We start from the raw sequence: 19443 nt of genomic DNA, 5'->3' as shown, positions 1-19443 counted from the left end.
TTTGGCTCAGGTCATGATCCCAGGGTCCTGGGATCGAGCCCCGCATCCGGCTCCCTGCTCAGAGGGAAGCCTGCTTCTCCCTCTCCCACTCCCCCTGCTTGTGTTCCCTTTCTTGCTGTATCTCTCTCTGTCAAATAAATAAATAAAATCTTAAAAAAAAAAAAAAAAAAAGACATGTGGCTATGACCAAAAGAGGGGCAGGAAGACTTTCAGAATCCATGTTCTTCCCGCACCCCCAAGAACCTGGGGAGAGAAAATTCTAACAGGCAGGTTTGAAAACCAACAGGAACCATCACTGATCATGTCTCTTTCTCTGTTTTGGCAGGTAAGAACTGCAGAGCCAAATCCTATGACCCACATTTGGCAACTCCTGACACGTGAGTAGCCTCCCCTGCTACAGGATGTATGTATTCCTTGCACAGATCTTGTACACAAGCCCCATTTTTTAAAATCCATTTTGGATCATCACCCCAGTTTACCCTACTCCTTTTTCTCAACAATTCCTAAGTTAGAGCACCTTGATTCAGTCTTTGTAGGTTGTTTTAGATCCTTTTCAGAACAAGGCACAGTACAAATAATTAAGTAAATAAATAGATACACCAACAAAACTCACATTTTTCTTTTCCCTCATAAGTTATGAGGGCCGACCAGCATGTATGTGAGTTGATCAGTGAAAAGTTTCATTTTACGGCCCTTCAGAAAGGTTTCTCCTACCTTCAGCTTCTCATTTTGGGTAGTGACCTCCTCCAGGTCTTGCCGAAGTTTCTCCAGCTCACAGTGACGGTTCTGAGCCAGCTCTTTGTTCTCCTCAAGCTCTGCATTCATTTCCTCAAACTGGAGAGAAGCAGGAAAATAGCAAGATGAGCATAAAGAAAGAATTCTTAAGTCGTTGCCATTCCTAAGCTTCCACCTCACCTTCCCATTCTTCTAGCACAACCCCACCCTGCCACCTGTGAACTCCTCAGTACCGAGCACGACAGCTGACATGAGGTCAAAGACGCGTCCCGAGCGAGTGCCGGACTTTACCTTCCGGGCATTGATGGTGATTGTGCCACCATACAAACTGCTCCCCGCTCCATATACCTTATAGCCTTTCGAATTCACCTAAAGGAGGGACAGAGATTCTTTAGTGAGAGGAGAGCCGAAGATTTTAGTCTGATAACCAAAGTACTTTCAAGAGTCCATTTTGTCCCCAGGTACTACTACCCAGGTCCGTCCTTTCTGAGTAAACTCCTTAAAAAGGACTCTAGCCTCTAAACCGTGAATGAAACAGCACTTGCCCGTTCTAGGACTTCTGCTAAGTGTCGGTTGAGTCGCTGTTCCCTCTTCCGAATTTTGTCAATATCCCACTGCAGGTCATCGATCATGGACTCAAGGACAGACACTCGTGACTCAGCTGTCTCCACTTTACTCTGCAACTTGGAGAACTACATCCCAAAGACAGGCATCCAGAAAAAGAAAGCCAAAAAAAGACAGAGTGACAAAAGCAATACCTTCCATCACTATCTTACATCCCAAATCTCACAAAATTAACCCTTGCTTATGTATCATTGTAGACAAAATTTAAATAGAAGTTGCTTCACCTTCTTCCCAATGCATGAGTGTAAAAATAAAATCACGAAAACTCTAATTACAAAACTGTTACATGTTCACATTAATCTATATATACCCTTTGTGTTGGTTTTAAAAAATGGCCCCCAAAATCTTTGGTAGTCCTCCCATCAAGAGGTGGTGGCACTGTCCCCTCCTCTTGAATCTGGGTCAACTTTAGTGACCCAATGGAAATGATGCTACATAACTTGGAGGCTATGTCTGAAAGGCCATGCAGGTTCTACCTGCTGTTCTTGGGACATTCATTCTCTGGAAGAAGCCAGCTGCCATGTTAGAAGCCCAACTACCCTGAAACTGCCATGCTGGAGAGGCGACATGCAGGCGTTCCAGTGGACAACCGAAGGGGAGCTCCCACCCAGCTGACAGGCGACATCAACAGCCAGCCACAAAAGCCATGGTGGACGTCAGCTCAGCTGAGCAAAGCAATGTCTCTCTCCAGGGTTAGTAATGCTACATGAGATTTGGGAAAGGGCCAGAAGAGGTGAACCTTCTCACCCTGGTCGCACCTAATTAATGTCTCAAACGTGACAGAAAGTTATTCTATTTTTCAATACACTCCGATCTATTTATAAGCACTGCTATACTCTACACATTAATAAACTTCCCAGAAGATTCTCATGGAAACAGCCAGCATGGACCTTGGCACTCGAGTTTACAAAACAAGAGCATAATGAAGAACGTGGGCTTTGAAGTAAAACACCTACATTCAAATCACAGTTCAATCACTTGCTGGCTGTGTGTTCAGACCAGTTACCAACCTCCTTGAATCTGCTCCCTTGGCAGTCAGATGGGAATTGTTTGACCATTAGAGATGATACTCATCAAGTACCGAAGTGCTAGGCACTAAGTAGATGGTAACTACTAACTAAAGTACGTCAAATTTCAGCACAATATCCTTTCAACTAAACTGAAATGATAATCAGGTGTGTCAGAAAAATCTTAAAGGCCTATTATCACTTTATCTCAATCACTGTATATAAATAAATAAGTACCCGAGTCCTGACATGATTTGGTCATGGTACTATTTATGCCCAAGTCTGGGCTGAAAACCCATATTCCTCAAGTTCCCAGGCCATCATCAATACAGTAGTTCCTACTGTCCCTTTCTCAGATGAATTTCTACCAACCCATTCCTCAGTAACATTGTGCATGGTATTTTATATTTGGGGTAATTCATCATTTGGGGGATTGGTGTGTTGTTTCACAAAACCCCACATGATGGTATTTCTTCCTAAAAACTAACACCGTAAAGTTTTCTATTTAACAGAGGCACAAGTCTAGGAGAAACATTTGATTTTTTTTTTTCCCTTTAACCTTTCCTCAGATTTTGATTTCTCAGACCTGGCTGCTTTAGCCTGCCCTGCATGCTCTTCAATATAAAAACAGGCTTTCTACAGTCAGATGATCCTCAAAGCATTCAAAATTCTGAGTCTATTCCAGTGCCACAGACCACTAGAAAGTAGTATCTCTCCTTTCGGATCAAGTACCTCCTGAGACATGGTGCGATGCTTCTCCTGAAGGAGGTCTGTCAATTCCTGTAGCCTCATGTTCTCCTGTCCAAGGAAGGAATTCAGCTCCTGCACCGCCTCCTCCACTATCAGATGATCTGAGAGAGAAGAACTGCACTTTAGTTTAGCATCTATAGTGTCCAGTTTTAAAACTGCACCTCCCACCAAAATATTAACATGCTATGTCACTTTATTCTCCTGAAAACCTTCAAGAAGTAGGCTGGTTTTTATTATCCTCACGTGACTGATTCAGTACCCAGACCTTAGCTGACTTGCTTAAAGAGATGAGCCAACCTTGTTCTTCAGGAGAGGATGACACAGAGCCAAGGTCACCTAACGCCCATCCCTTTCCACAAAGTCAAAATGTAGTGAGAAAAGAAATGGAGGTTCTGCAACTTTATTTGGATAAGGCACAATCACCCAAAAAATGCATTTTAAAATTGTAGACAAGGCAGAGGTATCTCTCATCAGTGTCAGACTTCATAGCAACAACATTCTATTTCAAAAAGCTATCACAAATTCCTATTATTCACTAACAGCAACATGAAGCATCTCTCTGTTGAAAGAGAGAAGGGGGGTGCCAAGGGGCAGAAATTTCCTTGCTCAAATGAGCACCTATAAAATCACAAAGGATAAAGATAAGAGCCTTCAATTACTTAACATATTCCGGAATATGATGCTAGGGGCACTCCTGAAGCTCAAAAGCCAAAATGTACACTATAATTTACAAAGAAAGGAGATAAATTTACAGAACTTATTACACCAAGTTAAAACTAGAGTCACAAATATAATAGCTCAAATCCAAATGTTAGCAAGTGAAACCAGGTACTCTCAGGATATATAGTGCCCTGGAGAGAGTTATCAGGAGGAAGAATTGTGGGCTCTCCTACTACCCCTTGGCATCACTCAGAAACACCATACAGAACAGGTTGGTCATGTGGTGGTTTTTGTGGTTTTTAACCAGGATTGCCTGTAAAATCATTTGTGGAACTTTAAGATTAGACACTTCCCTAGGACCCGTCCCACACCTACTAAATAATACCACCCATGGGCAAGGCCAAAAAAACATATGCTCCAGAAGCTCTCAAAGTGATTCTGGTTCATAACTCAAGTTAAGAACTAGGAGCTGAATTTTAGTCTTTTTAATGTCCTGAGATACTCAGAAGCCTAGAATACAATAAGAGCTCAATAAATACTTACTGAATTAATAAACAAGCTGATAAATGCAATTCTTTTGAATCAAGGATAAAATAAACATGGGGAAAAAATGAACTGCCAAAAAAGTATAGTTGATGCTACAATTCATACTTTATAGATCTTTATCTCTTAACAAGTTCAGCTTATCAACGGCAACTGCCTTTTATGCTATAAAAAAATAACTCAGTGATTTGTAACTCATAATGTATTTATTTTTGAACTTAAACTCTAACCTGTTAAAATGCATGCCATCAAAAATAATTTTAAAATACTATTCAGTATACCACCCATTTCAGTTCCTTTTTAAATATACCAATTATTTTACTGGATATTCATTTATAAAATCAAGTTTAACACTGGCATAACCTCTGCAGATGGCATATTATCTGCATATAATATGCATATGGTTTATCCATGCAGCATATTACTAGGATTTAACCATATCATCCAACTGTTCCAGTATAGCCAAGGGAGAAAGAAATAACACCCAGCTCAGTTTACATTAGGTGATAGGGAGGATTTATAGCCACTCATTCACCATAATTAAGCACGCACTAGATACCAGATACAGAGATTAGCTAACCCACAAGTGGATGTAATATATGAATACAAAAGTCTGGGAGGACACAAACCACACTGCTTACAAAATGGTTATCTTTGAGAAGTGGGATGGGAGGACTTTTATAGTCTACTTTTATCTATCTCTGATTTATATATTCTAAAACTGGTATCCAAATAATTAAATACACAAATATGCTAATATACTCATGCAAAAGCAAAAGAAACCCTTTCCCATCAAATTTTCACAAGTCTTTTACATCCCTCATCTTCTAATTCTGTTGATAATTTAGCCCAAATATCCTTAAAAAAAATTACAGAGTAGGAGTGCCTGGGTGGCTCAGTTGGTTAAGCGTCTGCCTTCGGCTCAGGTCATGATCCTGGAGTCCCGGGATCGAGTCCTGCATCGGGCTCCCTGCTCAGCAAGGAGTCTGCTTCTCCCTCTCCCCCTGCTTGTGCGCGCTCTCTCTTTCTCTCTTGCTCACTCTCCCTCTCTCTCAAATAAATAAATAAAATATTTAAAAAAAAAAATTACAGGGGTGCCTGGGTGGCTCAGTTGGTTAAGCGACTGCCTTCAGCTCAGGTCATGATCCTGGAGTCCCAGGATCGAGTCCTGCATCAGGTTCCCTGCTCAGCAGGGAGTCTGCTTCTCCCTCTGACCCTCCCCCCTCTCATGCTCTCTCTCATTCTCTCTCTCAAATAAATAAAATCTTAAAAAAAAAAAATTACAGAGAGCGCCTGGGTGGCTCAGTTGGTTAAGCGTCTGCCTTTTGCTCAGGTCATGATCCTGGAGTCCTGGGATCGAGTCCCGCATTGGGCTCCCCACTCAGCAGGGAGTCTGCTTCTCCCTCTGACCCTCCCCCCTCTCATGCTCTCTCTCTTTCTCAAATAAATAAATAAAATCTTAATAAAAATAATATAAAAATTCTTATTTGCCCGCCCAATGGTTCATTACATCCAACATACTACTTTCAGAAACGAAAGGTTAAACATCTTTCCTTTTAAGTAGGCTCCAGGCTGAATGTGGAACTTGAACTCACAACCCTGAGATCAAGAGTCACATGCTCTACTAAGCCAGCCAGGCACCCCGAAAGGTTAAATATCTTAATAATAATCAGAGAAATTATGGTACTACAACTAGACCATGATTATTAAAAATGTGAAATCAGGGCATTTAAGAAGATGCAACCTAGCTACACAAATACTTCACTATACTGTAAAAGCTTAAGTTTCTCCATTAACACTGACTAGTAACATAATTATTTCAAATAGACACTTCTCCATCCGTGTAATATTTTCTTTTATCTTTTTATTTTTTTGAGGGGGAGAGGGGCAGAGGGAGAGGGAATGAAAGAATCTTAAGCAGGCCCCATGCCCAGCACGAAGCCCAGTGCAGGGCTCGATCTTATGACCTGAGATCATGACCTGAGCCAAAATCAGGAGTTGGATGCTTAACCAACTGAGCTACCCAGCCGCCCCTCTTTTATCTTTTTAAACACAGAGACCATCTAACAATTCTAAAATCTGAGCCAACTCTTTCTGAAAATATTAGAGATAACAGATAAACAAAAAACAAGAACATATTAAAACTGACTCTTTGGGGGGGCACGCCTGGGTGGCTCATTCGGTTAAGTGTCTGACTCTTGATTTCAGCTCAGGTTATGATCTCAGGGTTGTGACATCGAGCCCCGGGTCGTGGAGTCTGCTTAAGATTCTCTCCCTCTCCCTCTGCCTTTCACAACCCCTCCCCCCATGCTCTCTCTCAAATAAATAATTATCTTTAGGGGCACCTGGGTAGTTCAGTTGGTTAAGCGTCTGCCTTTGGTTCAGGTCATGATCCCAAGGTCCTGGGATCGAGTCCCGCGTTGGGCTCCCTGCTCAGCAGGGAGCCTGCTTCTCTCTGCCCCTCCCCCTGCTCGTGCTCTCTTGCTCTCTCGCTCATTCTCTCTCAATCTCAAATAAATAAATCATTAAGAAAAATAATAAATCTTAAAAAAAAAACTGACTCGGGGTGCCTGGGTGGCTCAGTCGTTAAGCATCTGCCTTCAGCTCAGGTCATGATCCCAGGGTCCTGGGATCGAGCCCCGCATCGGGCTCCCAGCTCCGCGGGAAGCCTGCTTCTCCCTCTCCCACTCCCCGGGCCTGTGTTCCCTCTCTCACTGTGTCTCTCTCTGTCAAATAAATAAATAAAATCTTAAAAAAAAAATAAAATTTAAAAAACTGACTCTTTGAAGTCAAAGTTCAACATCTAATAAACAAAATTTTTTAAATATAATTACCAATATTTAAAATAATATCCAAAAACAGAGCTACTCCTTAAATAATAAAATTAATTTTGCTAATTATAAAAGTGTTTAATTAACACAGTATCAGAATGGGGCTTTCCTCAGCTTCTTACAAGACCGTCATGTGGCTCAAAATATGAAGCACTTGTAAAATATTAACATGCCATAGCAACGACATTACTGGTATTACCGGTAATACTGGAGATTGGATTCCAAGGAATGTAATCAAAAATAAATACATAAGTCTGCCAACTACAAATTAGCATGCAAAGGTGAGCTCTTATTCCTCCCCCTTTTCTCCCAGTCTCCCGGTTCTTGCCTCACCTCCACTGTTCAGCTTCCGCGATAAGAGCTCTACTTTTTCTTGTAATTTATCATAGACAGTCACAATCTGGGACACAGCTCGGCGGGAGGACTCCACACGCTCCTGCAGCTGAGACTCCATTTCTTCACTGGAACTGCTGGCCAGAGTAGCAAGGAAAGAGAAAGCTGGCTCTTGCCCTTCCCCTGAGGACACGGGAGGGGGAAAAGAAGCTGTCAACGTTATAAAACTGGAAATACCAAAATCTTCTTTCTTTCCTCAAATGGAAATCCTGAAAGCAAAGCTCTACTTCAAAAACCCACATGGCATGTGGTGGTAGCATCCACCACAAATACTCACCTCTCTCTCGGTCATCTTTCCGTTCCTGATTACTATCAGAGTCTGGTTCTGGTTCCGGCACGACAAGGGCTTTCCTCTCCGTGAGGAGATCTCCCAAACCCTGCTCCAGATCGTAACGTTTAAGGATGATACGGATGTTTTCATCAAACTGGAGAAGGGTGGGCACAGTTATGAAAAAACGAAACACAACCTGGGAAATGAAGAGAGTGCTAAGGCAAACAAAAATGCTCAAATAAAAATCTGAGCAAATAAACGAGTGAGCTACCTGACTCCAGTACCGGTTGACAATCAGCAGCGAGGCGTCATCGGTGGCCTGTCTTCGTTCCAGTTTTTCGATGTGCTCACGGAGTTCATCTTCAATGGCCTGCCGTTGATCCAGCATTTCTGCCAGCTTGCGATTTTTGGTTTGCAGTGTTCGAATGTCTAGCTCCTCCTGCCCCAGGAAACCAATCTTATTAGTCTCCACAAAGAAATTAGGCAAATCAGCTGTTAAATTCAACAGGGTCATATTAATTAGTAATTTCCTGTGACTAAAGCTATTCATTTTTAAAAATCTTACAACAAATAATTGGATAAGTAGGAACAGAGGAAGTAAAGGAAAGAACCTGCGATGAAGCGAAGTAAGAATGACACTAATATACTAGAACTTGGACCTCACCCATCTCACTGTTCTCTTCTCGTGGACACCCACAGTCCTGTGAGGCTCCACTGTCCAGCTCGACCACCTTCTATCCTGACCACAGTTGCCATCTATCTCCTCAGCACTACCCCCCACTCATTCAAGAAGCTTGGCACCTGGGTCCTTCTCTGCCCCAGTCCCTGCCAACATACCCAGTGAGCGCAGTACACATGTGGATGTGTACACATGTGGACAAACCATCGAATCCTCCAGTGTCTAGGCTGCGTTCCGAATTCCTTAACTCAAATGAGTATCTCCCCCACTGTGCTTCAGCCACACAATTCAAAAGCCACATCTTGGACTTCTGTCATTATCTGGAACTATGCCACGACTGAAATCTTAAATTCCCTGAATAAAACCTTATCTTTCCAGGTACCTCATGCCCTTATCCCCATATACTGATCCTCATCTAGATCTCCCAGAATTTTGAATTCTCTCCCTTTTCCTTGTCAGTCCCTTCTGTCTCCACTATCTTCCATACCTTGACCTCAACTTGTGCTCAGGATCTCATTCTCTTCTGTTTCTGCAAAAATATTGCTCCATCAGTAATTCCACACCTTTCTCAAATCTTTCATTTTTCTCCCTAATTCCTTCCCTAGGACAAGGTGGGGGCTGGAAGTGGGGAGGGTGGGGGGAGTATCCCAGGCAAAGAAACAGGATTGGAAAGGATTACATTTTTACTTTACCTAAGAATTCATGAATATTTTAAAGTAAGAACTGTTTATTAGAGCACCAATTTCTCGTGTTGCTTTTATTTGCCTTCTTCCATTTTGGCTAAAACATTCTTGATATGCCAAATTAGTCAAGAGTTTCCCAAATGTACAGCTTATTAATACTATTAATAAATGAAATCTTCGGGGCACCTGGGTGGCTCAGTTGGTTAAGCGACTGCCTTCGGCTCAGGTCATGATCCCGGGGTCCTGGGATGGAGTCCCGCATCGGGCTCCCTGCTCAGCGGGAAGCCTGCTTCTCCCTCTCCCACTCCCCCTGCTTGTGTTCCCTCTCTCTCTGTCAATTAAATAAATAAATAAAATCTTTAAAAAAATAATAAATAAATAAATACATGAAATGAAATGAAATCCTCAACCTCTTCTCTGAGCCCTCCTTTTCCCTTCTTGCTCTAACTGAAACCTGGATGAGAATGCTGTTGCCCTGCAGGTTTCTCTGGCACTGCACTGGGCCTGGAGACAGGCAGGCATCTTCCTTGTTCTCCACTGCCACTTCCAGGCCATTAGCCCACCTGCCTCCCTAAAACCTCCTAGCTTTGCAGCTCACGCCACTGGTCCACATCACCTGCCACGCTGCCTTCCTGCACTGGGCTATAAACGCCCAGATCACTTCCCCATGTTTCCTGAAGATTTAGCACCTAGCTTATTACTATTTTCCAACGCTATTCCTGTCACAGTTCTTACTGATTTCAATTCCCATACAGATGATCTTTCCTGTATCTCAAATCAAGTCGTTGACTTCCTTTCCACCAATGATCTTGTCCTCTACCTCCCGCAGCCACCAAACTCCCAGTTAGTCTTAGTCTTAGCTGTATCTGTCTGCTCTCTAAGCTCAATTTCAGACATCCCATTCTCTACAATTACCACCTACTTTTCCAGCTCACTCTCTCTAGTTTCCTGATTCCTATAGTTCTTCACCTCCTCCAGGATCTACAATCCATTGGTTCTATACCTTTCCCAACCTTCATTCCTCTCACTTCCTCACTCCCTTCTTTATTGAACTTAAATTCTGCAATCAGTCATAATCACACCCTTTTCTAACCTCCTTCTTCCTTGCTCCTTCTTCACACTTACGTGGTAAAAACCCCACCCCTGGTAACATCCAACTCTCCACTCCTCCAGGCCTACATCCATGCAGCTGAACGTGACCACAAAACATAAAGTACCACGCTGCCTGGGCTCACTTTGAACTCATGATCACAGAGTCAAGTAGGTCCTCAGTGCTGCCCAGCAACAATACTCAATCTCTCTAGTCCGTTCCCTCTTCAAGATGACTACTTCATACCTTCTCCTGTCTCTTCAAACCTCCAACACTTCCTCCCCCATCCTCACTCTCAGATGAGTCGCCTCTGATTTCACTGAAAAAAAAATAGAAGCAATCAGAAGAGAATGTCCACATCTATCTCCCATAACTGCAGCTACCGACCTACCTACATCTGAACTCATATTCACAGCCCTCCTCTTTGTTGCTACGGATCAACTGCCCCTGCTCCTAGTTAAGGCCAATCCCCCACTTGTGCGTTATAGCACATGCTCTCTCCCCTATTCGTGGAAATCACACCAGCAACCATCTCCTCTTTCTGCTACCTCATCAACTTTAGCATGTCTACCAAATCATTTCAATCAACATGCTGTAATAGCTCCTACTTTAAAAAGAAAACAAAACCACTTCCCTCACCCCACATTTCCATCTGGCTAATGCCACATTTTCTTTGTCTTGCTTTACATCAATACTCTTGCAAAACATGGTCTTTCCCCCTTTCCTCTTCTCTTCTCTTCAGCTCACTGCAATCAGGCTTCTAGCACCACCACTCCATGAATACAGTTCTTATCAAGGCTCCCGAGAACCTTCTACTGCTAAACCTAATGTCTCACTGCTCTCCTCACTCAGTGCTCTCCTTACTCAAACCATCAGCAACACCTGAACAACTCCTTCGTGAAACAACATTCTCTTCATTTGGCTTCTGGACCCCCACTCTCTCTTGTTCTCCTCTTTGATCAGTCTCTTCTAATCACCTTGACGTGGAAATATCAAAGTGCTTCAGGGCTCTGTTGTCAGTCAAACCTCAAACCTCTTCCTTATCTACACTCACTTAGAGCCTCTAGTCTCATGGATTTAAATACCTCCTACAAAATGATGACCCCCAAATGCACAGCGTTAGCCAGACCTCTCCTCAGACTGCAGATTACAGTATCCAACCACCTACCCGTTCAGATGTCTAATAAGTATCCCAAACTTGCATGTCCAAAATCAAACTCCTGCCTCATCCTCCACAGCTTCCCAAAAAGTCTGCTCCTCTCTTACTCCTCCCCAGCTCAGCAAGTGGACAGCCTGTACTTCCAAAATTCTGGATCTCATAAACTTTATCCAATCCATCAGCAAATCTTGTCAACACTACCTCCACAGTGACCCAAGCCACCACAATCCCTCATCAAGATTACTGCAACAGCCTCCTGTTGTGGACACTTTTGTGCCACATGCCATGTCCTGTCAGCCTGCCAGACTTCAGCACAGCTATGGTGGACAGCTCCATCCACCGCCAGTGTTCCCACCTCAAGCTGCCCAGAGTCTTTTCATTTTTTGTTCCACAACCTCAGCTGGCTCACTACAACAACCTTGAAGCGCAGAGGAAGAGATACTGCCTTTAAGGGTAACCTTCAACCAACTGGGGCAGGAATTAGTGGATATATGCCCCAGCTAGAGACATGAAATGGAAAGGAGAAGAGGGAAAAGGAACAAGGGAATGACTTTGCCAACTGAACTCATAAACCTTGCTCCTCTACAATCTATTCTCCAAGCATAAGTCAGAGCATGTTACTCTCCTGCTTAAGTCCTTCCAAAGGCTCCTCACTACCTTTTGGATAAAGTCCAAACTGGGATGTATCCTCTCTGCCTCCCTTAGAGCATGGGGCTATTAATCCCTATGAACAGCACTTCTCCCACTCATAACTGTTAGAACAATCTGTTCCCTTGGCAGTGCCACCTTACAAACTGAAGTCCAGGGGCTGTCTTCAGTGTAAAGCATAGTATCTGGCAAATAACAGATGCTCAACAAATATTTATATTTATTGAGTTAGCAAATGTCCTTGGGATGCATGATGAGATCCAGTGTTAAAACAAAATCACCGCCTGGCAGAGGATGGAGTAGTTGAACCCCAGAGAGACTCAGAAATGACACTTCATCAACAATTTACTCTGAATGTTCCCATTATTCTCTCTGATCCTGAGCCTAATTCAAATAAGCAAAAGATGTGGTTTTATAAGCTATACAAATGTAAAGCATTTTAACACCATATCCCCCTGGCTGAGTTCCAGAACACAGACTCCTGATCTAGATCCAAACCAATTATAGTGAGCTTCTGATGTCTAATGGACATATAACATTACTCTAAGCTTCTGGTGTATAACAGTCTAATGAAACTGTCAACTCCATAATAGCAAGGACAGAGACTATTTTATTCACCATTATATTCATAATATCTAGCCCAATAATAATTATTAATAGCTCACACATATTGCGTACTTACCATATTAAAGGTAACGTTTTAAGCCTTAACAGGGGCTCTTTCATTTTATCCTCTCAACAACCCAGTGAGGTGGGTATAATAATTACATTTTATACACAAGGAGAAGAGGCAAAGGGAGGAAAACAGAAGGCATGCAGCTAGGAAGTGGTAGTGCTGAGGATAAATTCCAGGTCGTCTGGCCTCAGACTCTGACCCTTCATCACTCCGTCAGTGATTTTGCTACACTGCCTCTTAGTACCTAGCACCTAACTTTTCAGTGAATGAAAAATGAATGTAGTTTCCCAATGCTAATGCCTATAATCAATGTGTATCAGGCACCACACCCTCCAGAGATTAGAAGCATACCTTTGAAAATAAACACCAAATGTCCACATACTCTTTTCAGAACTGACCACCACATCATTTCACCTACTTCTGACTATTTTCCTCTTCTTTTCAAATAAATTTTTCTTACATCAGAAAGCTTCCTAAACTCTTACTTTCAGGATGCAATTGAGGAAAAAAAAAAAGCGTACTCTCATAGCACTGTTTCCACATACCGTTGAAGAGACACCCCCGAGCTTAATCGTCTCCACTGTGGTCCCTGAATCTTCAACAGCTGTTTTCTTCTCTGGAGGCATGGATGTGCCAGGCTCTCCAGCTGCTCTTTTATTTCCAATTCCTGACATCTTGGCACCAGATGATAGCAGTCTTCCTGGAGGGGAAAAAAAAAAACCCAGAAACTTAGGTAAGAGATACAAGAAGAGAAACAATAAAGAGATCACCTATAATGTAAAAACTAGCAATTTTTCTGGCCAGCCTTTTAACCGAAATCCATTAACTTCCTACCAAGTGACACAATCCCCAAATTCCTCTGGGAAAGAAAAAAGTAAACTGTGGAGTAAGAGTCAGGGCTGAATTTACACAACCACTAATTTCTGAATAGGATGCTGATAAGAAATGAGACAATGGGCAAAGGATGAAGACACCAAGAAAAATGTCAGAGAAATCTCACTTCCTGAAATGCCAGAATCAGAAAAAATAGTTTGATTAGGACAGGAACTAATTCTGTTGTGTTGGAAAAATCACAGAGCTGAAAGAGATCTCAGAAATGTCTACTAAATCATTAATATTGAACAAGTCGTGTATCATCACTGAGGCTCAATTTCCTAAGCCAGAAATAAGAGTATATAATTACTGTGCCCCTTTCAAGGAATGAATAAGTACAGAAAGAACATAGCACAATGCCTAACACGAAGAATGCACGCAGAAATACTAGCTCCCTTTCTTATACTTGCAGTTTCTTCCCTATTTGCAAACGTTCTCCTCATGATTTCGTGCAACCCTAGGGAGCCTGGACCTGAGAGTGAATCACAATTCTACCTCTCAGGGAGCCGTGTTGCCTTGAAGGAGTTCTCCAAGAGCTTCGGTTTCCTCCTACGTACAGTCGAGTGGAACAAATACTCTGTCTACCTAAACTGCCTCCCAGGGTTTCGGAGCTCAAAGGAGAAACGGATGCTAAAGCACTTTGCTGCTTTAGAAAGCAGCCCTGCCATCACCGAGACTACACACTACCCTGCTTCCTAGTCAAGCTCCAGGAGAAGGCGTTATCGGCGGCAGTAACCTGAGTCGGACCTCGCCTGGAGAGAGGACACAGAGGGGCAAGACAAGGGCCGCAACCCGACCCGCGAGGCGGCAAGGACCCCAGCCTCCCGCGCCGCCAATTGCAGGCCCAGGAGAGGGAAGCCCCGGAGCCGGAGAGGGTGGAGATTCCCGAGGGCCCGCACAGTCCCGCAGTGCCCTTGGCCGAGATCTAACCTGGGTCCTAACAACTGGCGCCGCTGGGCAGCGGAACTCAGGCAGTTATTCACCAAGGTCCGCTCAGCGCCCCCACTTCTCACCCCCGACCCGCGGGCGAGGACCCATCGAAGCTTCCGGGAGGCGGGGCCAAGGACAGGAAGAAGGTAAAGAGGAAGGCGTTTCAGCGCGGCCGGGCGGAAGTGACGCCCCGCGAGGGCGCCGAGCGCCCAGAAGCAAGTGCCGTCTCTGTAGCAACGCGAGGCAGCTGACCTCGGCGTGCACCCTGTCCTCGCAGTCGTTGGCGAGAGCGCCGTGACTTTTTGGCTTGTTGGCCTATGTTACTGCGACCTAGTTTTTCTACTGAAATAAAGTGCCTCTTACTAGTGCTGTGGAGACTCGTTCAGACTGCCGATTGGCCGATGGTCCGGTCAATCTCCGGGTGGAAAGAACTAGCCTCAGCCATCTCAGGAAGTTGTTACTCGCGCCCATTCGTGCTGAAATGAAGGGTTCTGGAGAAAATGCAAACGATTTGATGGGTTTCGGAGGCTTGTAGGTTTTTCTTACGGGAGACTATATACAGTCGTGCCAACACATTAGAATTCTTTGGGGAGTTTGGATCCTTCTAGGGTAGGGCCTGGCATGGGCATCGGTCCTCTATCGCTCTTCCACCCCCAAGATTCTAAGGTGCAAACAGGGTTGACAGTTACTGCTTTTTTGCTTCTTTGGAACAAGAAATTGACCAGGGAAAAGATAAGAAACATAAATCAATAAGTAGTTTCTGATCTCAACATTAGTCTATTTTAAGCTAATTAGGCATTGATTTTTAGTCAGTAACAAACTATTTCCCATTCAATTAAGCTAAATGCCTAATGAAAGGAAGGTAATCAATCTAACTTATCAATGAAAAACTATGCCTCACAGAACTATGAAAAACTACCTAATGACATCATATAGGGGCTCAGAGGTGCAAGAATGATAGCTGTATCCTAACAAAAGGGAAGGAAAAGAACCAATGGAATTTAGGCAGCTTTGAAAAAAGGATCAAACCTAGGCCACGCTGGATTTCTGGTAGCATGAAGACTTTGGTTCCTGTACCCACAGGGTCTTACCTGTGCATGAAGTAAGAAGGTAAACAAGTGTTTGTGGTTCGGGGTATCAAAGTCGTTTGCCTAGTCAGGAAAGGAGTAACTGGCTCCAATGGAATTCAGATTTTGTTAGGTGAAGCAGAAGCCTGAGAACTGAGGTTTGGAGACCTAAGATATAGGGAAACCAAAGGAATCCATAAAAACCTGCGTTTTGTTCCTTTTCCTGCCTCTATTCTTGCTAGGATCTGCACCCCACCCCACTTTACACAAGCCTTGTAATGCAAATAGCATATGTCCTTTTGTAAGGGACAAGGAGTTAATGATTTCTCTAGTATAGATGACATCTAAGGAAGGACCAGGTGAGAATGACTGGAGGAAGCTATCATTAGAGTGCTCCAGACCACCAGAGCTAGACATCTCAATGCCAAGACCCCCCAGCTCCAAGGAATAACACCTGGGCCCTTGTCTTTGTTCTAACCGGTACCTGAATGCCTGAGAGGACACATACACCAGACCACCATCCTCAACAAAACCTCAGACCCCAAACAAAGACAAGACTCATGCTCCTTTCCTTTCTGAGTTTCCTGGATGCTCCATCTGTATCTGCTCTCTCTCCTCAATAAACTCTGCTCTCACTTGCTGCTGGCTCAAGTTTTATTTCCATCTTTCACGAAGCCAAGGATCCTCTTGGCTTATCCTGCAGGACGCCTCTGGGTCTCTGGACCTGGCCTGCTGGCATCAGACCCACCTGCTGAAACGTATTGCATGAGATAATGACACTAACTCTCTGACCTCCCTCCTTTGGCTGCTCCGCTCTTGATAAGCTTTGCATCCACAGGACCACCGAATGACAAGCAATTGTTCTTCTAGCCTAAAGTTTGTAAACTAGAGTTTCACAGGCTGTATTTCATCAACAGATAAGCTTTGTTTATTTTGGACAGTACTGGCTGCCCTTTGTGGTTAAAAACAAAAACCAATTTAGTTTCCAACATTTAAAATAGGATATTTGAGGGATGCCTGGGTGGCTCAGTCCATTAAGCATCTGCCTTCAGCTCAGGTTATGATCCCAGGATCCTGGGATCAAGTCCCACATTGGGCTCCCTGCTCAGTGGGGAGCCTGCTTCTCCCTCTGCCAGCTACTCCCCCTGCTTGTGCTCTCTCTCTGACAAATAAATAAAATCTTTAAAACAAAACAAAAATAAAATAAAATAGAATATTTGACATAAAAATTCAGATTATCAATTCCTCTTGAAAATGTTGAAGCTCTAACATGTTCATATATTCTTGTATTCTTGCATGGTCACATTGCCTAGAACTGAGTAGTGCTTTCTCTTCTATTTCTGTTTACTATAATCCCCACTAATATCAGTTCCCTCACACTAGTTCAGTTTGAGTATCATCACCTGTGTGTCGTACTGTGACAAATCAATCACTGATACTAAATGAACATTGTTGGTTGCCTACCCAGCATCCATCCCCCCTCCCGTCACTTTCTTAACAGAACACAACCAGGATTTTATTCAAGTATCCATTTAGCCCCCTTTATTCTCTATGTCGTAGGGGAAGCTTACTTCACTTTCATCTCTAAAGACTGTCTTAATATAAATAGTAAATCTCATTCCCCAAGCAAAGTTCTGGTCTTAACAATGGACCATTTGATCAGCGTTAATTGCTTGGAATATTACAATAGGAGCAGTTTACTTATCTTCTAAGTTTTTTGTGTGAGGACTGAAACTGCTGGAAACTTCTTGCCAACCAGCTTGATAATGAAGCCAACACAGAGGTGGGCAGAACTAAGAGAGTGTCAGGGAAATGGTGAGAACACCCCTAACTTCAACCCACACTCAGACAAAAATTGAGAAAAGACCACCACTCTTCAAAGAACCTTTCAGTTCTCATCATGTAGAAAACCATATTCTCCAGCTACTGGTGAGATCTATCTTTTCTGAAAGCCCCAGTCAGCCATCTGACACCTTAAGAATGAGACTTTTCACATTACGTCTGACATAGCCTGTCTGATTCAAAGAAGTAGCCTCACCCTAAATATTGGGGAAATGGAATAGATGAAGGGGAAGATGACAGAGACCTCTCTCATTGAACACAATCCCTATTTCTGACCAGCCACCTCCTGTTCAACATCGTAATCCAGAGAAAAAAGGATAGCCCTAGAAAAGGAAGTTTGGCCCTCATAAGTAGTAGACCAGCATTTGCTCTTCCGGCTTGCCACCTGTCTTTATTAACTACACAATTCTGCCACGAGGTGGCAGCAGGCGACATGCTCTCATCCCAGTTCCTCTCCTAAAGCTTTGGTTGCCCAGTACTGCACTTCATTATTCTTTGGTCCTGTCTTCAATTTAACTCTTAAAAATCTGGCCAACTATTTAGGGTGGGCTTAATGCTCTCCTAAAGGACAAAGTTAAGATGCTTTGGATTTTTGCTTACCATTTTGTCTATGCTCCTTTCAAATGTTCGGCTGTTAAGATTATTGTTATATCTCCATGCATTCAAATATTCCTAGAACTCTAGATTGGATTATTTGTGTGCTAACCATAATTCCTTTATTTATCCTTACTTTTAGTCAAGTTGTATTTTATTTAGTCTGACATCACTTGTTAAATATGAACATAGATTCCATGGCTTAGTGAATCAGAATCTCCAGAGGAAAACTCTCTGGAAATGCAAGTTCTTACTTTTGTTAATTATGCCCTCTCCTTTTGGACATGTTTGAGGAACACTGCTCTAAGTGATGATGTCCAGCTCTGCCTGATTGAGAGTGTTCTGCAGAAACCAGTTCCCTCCTCTTGTTCTCAGCTTCTCCTCACTCATAGACATTCACCATCACCACACATCTTTCTTCTTCCTCATATCCCTGCCTCCTTCTCCCCAGATCACTGGGTCCACTATGTTATGCCCTCTTCATATGATTTCTGCAGATTGTGCTGGTGGCTTTAGTCCAGGGAGCCAGGAAGCATGAGAGCTGATATAGTCACAAACTGTCAAAGAAGCCACCCTTCATTTAATGCTCTCCTAAAAAGCTACGCTGTGTCTATGGTACAGTCATAGAATAGGTTATTAGTATTTTTATGATTTTGATTTCCATTTGTTGACAGCACACCACAGCATCCACTGGATGACCAAAGGATAGTGATAACCAGTGCTGGAAGTCCCAAAACTATGAGAGGTCAAATGTCACTGGGTCTTGCCAAGAGACACAGAGGTCTGGGCTCCCACCTGACTCCTGCAAATGAACATGGAGTCTTGCTGAAAGGTGGTCCTAGTCCCAGCACACAGGGACCCTCTTGATACCTCAGATGGCGATTTGTAAGGAGATTATTGTATTTTACTCCAAAGCTATGGGCTGTGTTTACTCCTGCAGAGGGGAGAATGGAAGAAGAGCCTATTTCTCAACTCTTTCAACAACCCAGTGTTATGGACTGAATTGTGTTCCCCCCCAAACTCATATGACCACCCCTGCAATGTGATGGTATTTGGGGAAAGGGCCCTATGGAAGGAACAGGGAATCAAAACAATTTGTAGACTTTACAAACAAAATTCCATTGAGATGTTGACATAGTGCATCCTATTTATAGAATAATTTAGGGAGAAATGAAATTTTCTAATATTTAGTCTTCCCAACCAGAAACACATCATACCTCTCTATTATCTCAAGTCTTCCTTTATGTTTTAGTAAGATTTCATGGGTTTTCTTCTTATAAGTCTTTCAAGTCACTTATCAAATTTATATCCAGATAGTCCCGAGGTTTTGTTGCTTTCAATAATGAGACTTTTTACATTATGTTTTTCCAATTGTTTATAAGTGCTAT

General features: G+C 43.1%; 1 protein-coding gene across 4 annotated transcripts in view; it reads right to left on the bottom strand.

The window, feature by feature from the left end:
* The window catches only part of RNF20 (ring finger protein 20), a 25419-nt gene extending 10741 nt beyond the window's left edge, over positions 1-14678 (bottom strand). For 2 of the 4 annotated variants that reach the window (XM_044920770.1, XM_044920769.1), the window contains exons 1-9: positions 14553-14663; positions 13295-13449; positions 8086-8253; positions 7821-7968; positions 7484-7666; positions 3099-3217; positions 1281-1427; positions 1027-1104; positions 715-834 (exon numbers count right to left, since the gene is read on the bottom strand). In XM_044920770.1, coding sequence (XP_044776705.1) covers positions 715-834; positions 1027-1104; positions 1281-1427; positions 3099-3217; positions 7484-7666; positions 7821-7968; positions 8086-8253; positions 13295-13423 — 1092 coding nt within the window. In that variant the 5' untranslated portion in view covers positions 13424-13449; positions 14553-14663. Of the gene's footprint in view, positions 1-714; positions 835-1026; positions 1105-1280; positions 1428-3098; positions 3218-7483; positions 7667-7820; positions 7969-8085; positions 8254-13294; positions 13450-14552 lie in introns of those variants that run through there. The other 2 variants (XM_021691737.1, XM_021691738.1) reach the window with 2 other exon arrangements.
* Between the last annotated feature and the right edge of the window lie 4765 nt (positions 14679-19443).

The sequence above is a fragment of the Neomonachus schauinslandi genome, chromosome 13 (assembly GCF_002201575.2).
Source record: "Neomonachus schauinslandi chromosome 13, ASM220157v2, whole genome shotgun sequence".
NCBI classification, from domain to species: Eukaryota; Metazoa; Chordata; class Mammalia; order Carnivora; family Phocidae; genus Neomonachus; species Neomonachus schauinslandi.
This window is presented reverse-complemented; position numbering and strand designations above follow the sequence as displayed.